General features: G+C 55.9%; 1 protein-coding gene across 5 annotated transcripts; it reads right to left on the minus strand.

Annotated features, from left to right (window-relative positions):
• Window positions 1-646: 646 nt before the first annotated feature.
• On the minus strand, window positions 647-6,346 carry CITED1 (Cbp/p300 interacting transactivator with Glu/Asp rich carboxy-terminal domain 1). 5 transcript variants are annotated; one of them, XM_010374974.2, is made up of 3 exons: window positions 6,047-6,346; window positions 1,817-1,941; window positions 647-1,253 (listed from the first exon to the last, which is right to left on the minus strand). In XM_010374974.2, exons 2-3 carry the CDS (start codon window positions 1,874-1,876, stop codon window positions 732-734), a joined length of 582 nt encoding a protein of 193 aa, XP_010373276.1. In that variant the 5' UTR covers window positions 1,877-1,941; window positions 6,047-6,346; the 3' UTR covers window positions 647-731. The 5 variants fall into 5 exon arrangements, with proteins under 5 accessions (XP_010373276.1, XP_030789315.1, XP_030789316.1 ...); XM_030933455.1 differs by lacking the exon at window positions 6,047-6,346 and adding an exon at window positions 5,494-6,007; XM_030933456.1 differs by lacking the exon at window positions 6,047-6,346 and adding an exon at window positions 5,118-5,294.
• Window positions 6,347-8,610: the final 2,264 nt, after the last annotated feature.

Below are 8,610 nucleotides of genomic sequence, written 5' to 3' on the forward strand. Positions count from 1 at the left end.
ACAGGGTGGGCCAGGAAGGTAGGAGTTAGGGACACGCAAGATCGGCTCAGTGTCCCAGACTGGGAGGACTGAGCAGCTATGTGAGGGGACTGGAGAAGGCACCTCAAATCCCAGTTTAATGATGGGAGTCTGTTGCTTTTGCAATTTTCCAGAGAAATATTAGCTCCTAGGTCAAGGGATCCTTCTTCAGCCCTATCTGTCTATTGCACATGGGCAAGAGGGCAAAGGAAAGGCCTTAATGGGTCAATTGGATTGGGGCTAGAGAGTGGGTGGGGGTGGCTTTTAGAGTTGGTGAAGTGTGTGCCACGTGGCCAGGGATGTGCCTTTAGACTTGGATGTGCATGTGACAAGGAGGCTGCACAAAGGTCTGATCAGTCTCTCTTCCAAGAAAGCCCCCAACCAGCCCCTGTATGCCATGTGTTCCTGGAGTCTTAGGGCAATGAGACCAGGTACTCCTGAGGAGATAGCCACAGTGGTACTGGCAGCAGGCATTCAGTGAACATCCTCCTTCACCCTCCCTTCTCCTCCCATCCCATCCAGCTCCTTCCCAGCTAGCCACCCACAACCCCGCCATGGGCCTCAGAATCGCTAAAGGGACATCAGACCATACTACACATCATTAGATCTCAATGAAGAACACCTCTAGTTGGTCCATCTCTTTGTAAGTAACTTTATTTTTATTTACAACTGAATTGGTGGCTTTATTCCTCCATCTTTAGGGACACTTGGCATCAGCAGCTAGATGGAAAGTCCGCAGTGAAGTCAAACTCATTCTGCCCCAGCCACAGCTCTGGAAGCTCATTGGCTCGGTCCAACCCCAGTTCCACCACCAGCGACATCAGCACCTCCTCATCCACTGGGTCCGAATCGATGATAGCAGGGCTCTGGGCACCAGCAGAAGGAGAGAGTGATTCCGCCCCTCCCGCCTGGGCCCCAAAGTCCCAGTTTTGCAGGGGCCCTGCCTCCCCGGGTTGGCCCGGAGTGGCGGCAGCCATACCCTGATACTGGCTGTTAAGTTTCTGCAGCTGCATACTAGCCAGCAAGTGAGGGGTGGGGTGCAGGTTGAAGGATGGGGGTTTAGTGGGAGGGGTGGTGGTAGGAGAGCCTATTGGAGATCCTGAGGAACTAGTGGGAGCCCCACTGGCCTTGGTTCCATTTGAGGCTACCCCAGGGTAGTGCAGAATGGCCACTGCTTTGCGATCTTTCACCGCAAGGTTGGAGTAGGCCACGGAGCTCATCTCTTGGTTGGCATCCTAGAAGACAGAGAAAAGCACACCATAGTAACCCTGCTCCTGGCTTATCCTTCACCATTCAGCAGATTTAGAGGGTTCCTACCTGTACTTCATTTAGGGCTAGAGGTGGAGAGGTAGCAAGAATACCCCCTTGAAAATTAGGCTCCCACCTCAAGCATCCTTTTGCTGCCATGGCTCTGAGCACTGAGGCCAGACACCAGTTCTAGTGCGGGAGCACCTGCTGTCCTAAGTGGGTTCACTGCTTTCAGCTCCTTCCCCATAGCCTCCACCTCACCATCCTAAAAAGGGCACCTCCTGTCCCTCTTCTCAGACTCACTTTAGTCTCTTCAACAGAGTGGTTTTGCTCCAACTCGATTTCTCTGCTCCCTTCTCTGCCATCTTTCAACACCCCAGTGGGTTCAATCTGACCACATTTAGGCAGAAGCTGTTCTCATTCTCTCCAGAGATAGTCCTGTTGTCTCCTCTCTGCTCAAGGACACTGGGTAATGCACCTAGGAGGGCCTGGCCCATGACCCCGGAAAATTTGTCTTTCCCTGCCTTATCTGCAAAATGGCAAAAATTACCTCCTTCGCAGGTGAGGTGCCACCCTTGACATCAAGTGCAGGCCTCGACGTTGTTGGCATTTCAGAGCCTTGGCAGAAGTTGGATAAACTGGTGGGAAGTGACGCTGCCAGCTGGAGCTGTTGTGCTGCAAGTGAGGAAGAAGCGGTGGTAAGGGCAAAAGGCTTCAGTGACCAACAAAGCACTAGCAAAGCCCGAAGCAGGGCAATGCCACGCAGCTACGAGGCAAGGATGGTGACTGGGTTAGAGCCAGGACCAGAGATGACCCGAGCACAGGGAGGAGATCAAGCTGGAACTTTTGCCTGAGGCAGGAAAGGTGCTTGAATTGGCCAGGTACTGCCCAGGCAGCCACCTACCCATATCACCAAGATGGGACACACTGCTTCCTCATGCAAGTGATTTCACAGTCCCAAGTTGTATGTGTGGGGGTGAGGGTGGCACTGTTCCTGGTTTGGAGGACAGGAATGTCCCTGAGTAGACAACATATTGTCTCAATGGGCTACTAGCATCCAGACTGGAGAGTAGGGGCCTCCACTGGGACTGCGAGAATGTGGGAAGAAGTCAGGGCAAGGAAGACCTAGAAAGCTAGAGGTTGCAGCACAGGGAAGGAACAAGTCCCCAGTGCAAATGTCATGGTGTTCCAAAGCATGGCCTTGGGCATGCCTGTGAGAAGCCAGGCTGATTAGGGTGGTCTGGGGGCTCTGAGGCAGCTGGAGCCAGAGAAGCTAGGAATGTCTCACTTTCCTCCATGTCTCAAGCCCCCTCCAAGACAGCCCCAGCGTTGGGCTTTCCTAGGATGCCTACCCCAGAAACCTGAGTCCAGCCATTCCCATCTATAGTGACAAGTGAGGCATGGAGATTCAATGGCTTTTTAGTCAGGCAGCAGCGGTTCTGGGAGCAGAATCTAGCACCCCTATGCCCATATGCCTCACCTGACCACTGGCTAAGTCACCATACCTAGTTGGACTCAAAAGGCTTCCAAAGAAGTGATTTCCTGGCTCAAGTGCCAAAGGATAAGGGAATGAGGGCAAAAGAATACCTCCAAACCAGAAAATAAACAAACCTCTGAAAATCTCAACTTATTTTCCTAGAGGCCTGTTTACAAAGAAGAAAAAATGTCCCATAGCCAGGCACAGTAGCACCCTCCTGTAGTCTCAGCTACTCAGGAAGCTGAGATGGGAGGATCACCTGAGTCCCAGAGTTTGATACCAGGCTGGGCAATATAACGGGACCCTATCTCTTTTTTTTTTTTTTTTTTTAAAAAAAAAGCCCCATATATTCGAGCCTTCATGATCAATTAGAGATGTAGAATTTCATATTTATAAATACCTCTTGGTCCAGAGAATCTTGAGGACCTTAAAAAGAGTCTCTAATCTTTCCAAGGAGGCTAGAATTCTCCATGACACTCTCCACTCCACAGCGGTCATTAAGAATCTGCTTAGACACTTCTAGAAAGTGGCCACTTACTACCTCTCTGTATCATCTTTGCATTGCTTACTTGGGTGGATGCGGGTGGGGGGAGAGGGAAAAAATAGAGAAAAAGGTAAACATTTTTTTTAAAAACATGAGGAAAAAATATCAGCTGTTGGGTCCCGCATCATCACTTGATTGAAGCCCTGCTCCTTCTCTGAGGCAACCGTAGAAAAATATTTCAAAAGCAAGTGATCACCGACAAGGAGTGTAACACATGTCGTCTTCAAGAGCCCTAGCACGATCAGTATCAGACAATTTTCCTGTCCTAAGAAAAACGTCTGGGGGCCCTGTCCATCTTTTCCCGTTCCTATCCAGCCTTCACCCTCCTTTTTGCCGCCTGGTACCCGAATGTACAAAGCGAAGAAAAAAACAACAGGAGCAGCAGCAACAACAGCAAAACCAAAAGAGAAACATTAAAAAATTCAAGAGAGAACGAGCAAAAAAAACTACCTCTATTCTGATATCAGTTCGTGGGGGAAGACCATTTTACCGCGCCTCCCTCTTCAGTCTGGGAGCTCCCCCAGAAGAGACCCTGTGTCCATTCAGATCTTCTGCCTTCCATCACTGACCCACCACCCACCCTGACCCCAGGCTGGGTCTGTGCTCCACAGGCGCTCAGTAAGTGTTGTTGAATGCGTCTGAAGAAGCAATCGCATTTTCATCGGCATCCCTGGCTCTGCTTCCCCGGTTTTCTGCCCTCCTCCACCACCCTCTAGCCTGTTCGTGGGCAAAACTTGGCAATGCAGAAACGTCCCAGTCCGCTCTCCAAGCCGCGAGCTGACCACAGCGAAACGGCTGCGAGAAGCGGCTGGGAAACCTAGAGCAACAAGTGCCTCCTCGCCGGCTGATGCCTCGCGGCCCCCCGGCCACCAGTTCCCAGTCCCGCCGCCCGCTCTTCGCTTCAGGCCTTCCCTTGGGCGAGCAGCCCCCTCCCGCCTAGCCAGGGGTGGGAAGGAGAGAGGAAGGAGAGAAGAGAGAGGCAGGTGGGGTCCTCATCTTTAACCTGTTGGGGGACCAAAAGTTAAAATGGCACCAACCGGATGGTTCCATCTCGATTGCTATTTTCTCACTCAGAAGGAGAAATTTAAAAATCCAAACAGCACTGCGGCTTGGCTTGGACGCGCTCTAACCAGACCAGTCAGTTTCGCCACCTGAAAACTAAAGGCCCGTTGTTTGCGGACAGCTCGGCTGCCCTCCTCGCCGCATCCCAGATGGAGCCGCGGAACCGGGGGCGGCCGGGAGCATCCCTTGCACGGCGGGCACAAGCACCCGGGCCACCGGGGCCCTGAGCGTCCGTTCCCGCAAGTGCTGTATCAGGAACTGATCGTAGAAACAGCATGGACAGGCGGGAAGGGGCGCGGGGTGTCGGCCTCCGCGGCGAGTCTGCACTCCGACGCCGGCGGCGGCCACTCCCGCGCCTCATCAACACTTACTGAGCGCCCGCTGAGCATCCGACGCGGCCGCAGGCTGAGCCTACCCCCTAGCCAAGCCGCCTGCGGTCAGTGCTAAAACCCCGCTAGGAGAAGAGTGAGAAAGGCTCGGAGAGGTGCGGTAACTTGCCCAAGGTCACAGCGCTAGAAAGTGGCGGAGTCGGGATTCGCAGCCAGGTCTCTCTGACTCCAAGTCCGGTGCTCTGCGAAGCAGGGACTCGGCGCGCTGCTCGCCAGCCCGCGTTTATAGGGAGAGGGGTGTGCGCGTGGGTGTGTGTGTGTGGGCGTGTGTCGGGGGAGGGGAGGGCTGAGGTCGACTGGGCAGTAGAGGCAAGTTGCCCAAATTCGCTAACTTCCATCCCGCAATTCCACTGAACTCGGCCCGAAAAGCCCCTCTTGCCTCATTCCCCGAAGGAAATCTGAGCTTTGTGCAGCTCCGGAGCCAGAGCGTCCAGATGCGGTCCGGGCGATTAGCAAAGTCGGTGGAAGCCAAGCTGGAGAAAGCGCGGGCGCTGGGAGAAAAGGTGCTGCCGTCTCCCCGGGAGAAGCGGGCGCCCGGCCCTGCTGGCCGGCAGGGGGGCGCGCTGGCGAGCGAACCAGAGCGCTGGCGGGCAGGCGGGCGGCCCCTCGCCCCCAGCAGAGCAGCTTTCCAACAGAAAACAAGACTCCCCAGAACCCTCCGGCCCGCCCAGCGGTCGCCCACTCCCCACGCCCGCTCCACGGGAGTCCTCGGCCCCGCCGCCCAGCCAGGCGCCCAGCCCGGCGGCCCGGCTTACCTCTGAGAAGCCGCCTGCCCTAGAGAGATGGAAGCGCGGAGCTCGGTGAGCCGCAGGAGCGGCGGCGGAGCCCCCAGCCCCTGGCACGCACGCCGCCGCCACCGCTGCCGCGAACCGGTCGCGCTCAGCGCCCGCGGCCGCACCGGTGGCCACCCGACCCCGGGGCGCCTGGGAAAAGCCCGCACCGCACCGCGCCGCCGCTGCACCGCACAGTGCCGCGCCAAGCAGCCCTGGCCCGAGCCGGTGCCCGCCCGCCCGCCCGCCCGCAGCTTCGGCGCCGGACTCCGGGGCGGTGGCGGTGGCGGCCACCGCGCTCCTTTCCCGGCGCTGGGGACCCGGCTCTCAAGCCCCCATTGCCGCCCGGAGAGCCCTGACGCACACGCACACGGCAGCAGACTGGCCTCGGCTAGGAATCCCAGGAAGGACAGACCCTTTTTCCCCCCCTTTTTTTTCTCCCCCCAATTTCCACGTCTTTATAAACGGCTTAGGGCATTATTAGCACATGTCCTGGCTCATGGGCGAGTTGGTGGCAAAATCTGAACTGGATACTCACGGAGGGCCCGCGCGAGTGCAGTGCCGTCCGCTGCTCTCTTCCTCCTCACCGAGAACGGCCCCTAGCCGGCGGGCTACAAGTGGGCTGCCGGGCAGAGCGAGCTTCCTCTCGACAGCTCAGCGGTGCCCCTTCTGCAGCTGTGTGGCCGGGAACGTTTTTATAGCAGCGGCTGGCGTGTGTGGCCCTTTAAAGGCGCTCGAGCTGGTGCAGTCACCGCGGATCGTGTGAAAGCGAAGGGCCGGCTGGGGAACGGAGTCCACGCGGCCACGCGGGTCCGGCAGCCCTGTGGACTGGCCACGGCTCCCGGGGTGGGGCTGGCGAGTCCGGGTTATGGCACCCCTCGCCCGGAGCCTTGGCCGGTGCCCGGCTTCTAAAGCTATCGGGGGCCACGGCCCGGGACACCGGCTCTCCCCACCGCCCTGCGTGGACTTGCCCAATAAATTCCACTTAGTAATTTCACTGAGGCAAAGGAGAGCCGTTAGTGTCTGTTTTCTGACCTAAATCTAGTCGGGGGCCAAAACGGGCTTCAGGGGTTTTGGGAGAGAGCTGTGGGCTCAAGGAGTGACCTGGAAGAGAGGGGCGCACACGGGACGGGGGAATGGTCACTAGTTTTCTGCAGGGCTTTCTTGGAGCCTGTCGGCCTTTTTGAGGGCTGTACTATCTCACTCGTTGAAGAGCTGAGGCTGGGGGTTCCTTTTCCTCTTAAAGTCGCCAGAGTTTGGGCAGAGTCGCATGGAGGGCCTATATGGCAGCGGTGGCTTTCCTCGAAGTCCTGAGCTGGGGTTGGGTTGGAGGGTTTCTGTTCTGTGGTCATCCAGGGCAGGAGGCTGGCAGGATGCGACCCGGAGAAATGCTACTCTCCCGGACTGTGGGGCCAGGTGCAGCTCACGAGGCTCGCCGAAAAGCCAACAGTAGGCAACGGGGTACGAAGAGCTTGTCCTAGGGTTCGCGGAGATTCCTCCTGTCTTCCCACGATGTCAGGTTGTTTTATTATGATTATATAATCATTCCCGTCTAGCAAGAATAACGTTTTGCATTCGGAGTTCGTCTTTCTTGGGTAGAGATGTTGTCTTACAAATTCTTACTGGAAAGAGGTCTGGGTCTTCTCCCTCATCTCAATTCGGGTTCTTTGTGGCCAAGAAATTCCCATCTTACCTCTTACAGGAAGGCCATCAGGATTACCCCTCTATCACCGCCCCCCCCTTCCCTGCCGCTCTTTTTTTGCTGCCTTCCAGCAACAACTACTCAGTTTACACTGTTTATAAAACATACTCGTCAAGAAAAGGTCCTGATGTTTAAAAAGGGGGGGGGGAGGGAATGTCACGAAGTCATTTTCACTATGTATGTGTTCTGTCTTCTTAATTGGATTTGAAGACCTGAAGGTCTCTTTTTCTTTTTTTAGTAGCCCCAAGTGCCCTGCATTTGCTCTTCTAACAAAGTTCTGTTTGTTGACGGACTGACCGGCTTACTGACACAAAGATAGGAAGCAAATGGAGAGACGGATCAAGGCCCTTCCTCTGCATCTGGAGGAAGCTTGGGCGAGTGCCTTGGTCGCCAGGTAAACCCATTCCCTAGCCCTCAAAGCTGCCTTGCACAGCTCCAGCCTTTTCACTTACCCTGTCCCAACACAAACTCCGGTAGCAGCCACACCCCACACATCTTCGCTGCACTTTCTCACTTTGCTTGCAAGATTGTGGGCCCTGCCTAGTCTCCCTCTGATAAAAGGCGGGATCTGTCGGCACCCTAAAGCCTTACCGCAAACCGCGTGTGAAATACACCAAGTCCTCTTGGTGTTTGCCTGGGATGAAAAAAAAAAATGTTTATGCGAAAACTAAGTGGTGGAGAATGAGCGACTCTAGGCTTTCGAATTGCGTGTTACTAATTTGAACCCCTGACCCACTCTCCCGGTCAGCCCCGGCTTGGCTCGGGAGCGGGTCTGGCAACAGCGGCAGCTTCTCGGCTGCAGGCTCCGGATCCGGGAGGTGTGGATCCGCCCTCCATCTATTGGATGGCTCCCAGGCCAATTGTTAGAAAGAGGCATATGTTCATCTCGGCTTCTGGAGTGTCTCCGGAGCAGTTGCTCAACAGCCAGCCCCCTCCCCCATCCGGACCATTGAAGGGCAGGAAAAGGAGCGCCCTCCACCACATTTCTCTGTGCCCACATGCCAGAAAGGGTCTCCCGCCTGGTGACTTCCTGTCATCTCCACTGCTCACCTCCTGGGGAGCAGGAAAGAGAGGGGCTTCAAGCACTCAGCTTTGGAGCACAAAAGCCACCCCTTTCCTTTTTGGGGAGATGGGAGAGAAGGTTAGTTGCAGAGGCTGAGAGGGAGCAAAGGAGACATTTGCATTTCTCGGCAAAAATGCTCTGATCCCTGACTTCCCCGTTGGCTCCAGCAGAGCTCAGAGCTCTCCGCTGAACTCTTATCTCCAACTTGGCAACTAGACCGCGAGCTTGCGAAGCGAGGAGAGGACAGGGATGGTCACCTACCGAGAACCTCTGTGCGCCAGCACTGGGCCTGGCATGTTCCCCATCCATCATCTCATTTAATTCCCAGGACAGCCCT

Source organism: Rhinopithecus roxellana, chromosome 7 (assembly GCF_007565055.1).
Source record: "Rhinopithecus roxellana isolate Shanxi Qingling chromosome 7, ASM756505v1, whole genome shotgun sequence".
NCBI lineage: Eukaryota > Metazoa > Chordata > Mammalia > Primates > Cercopithecidae > Rhinopithecus > Rhinopithecus roxellana.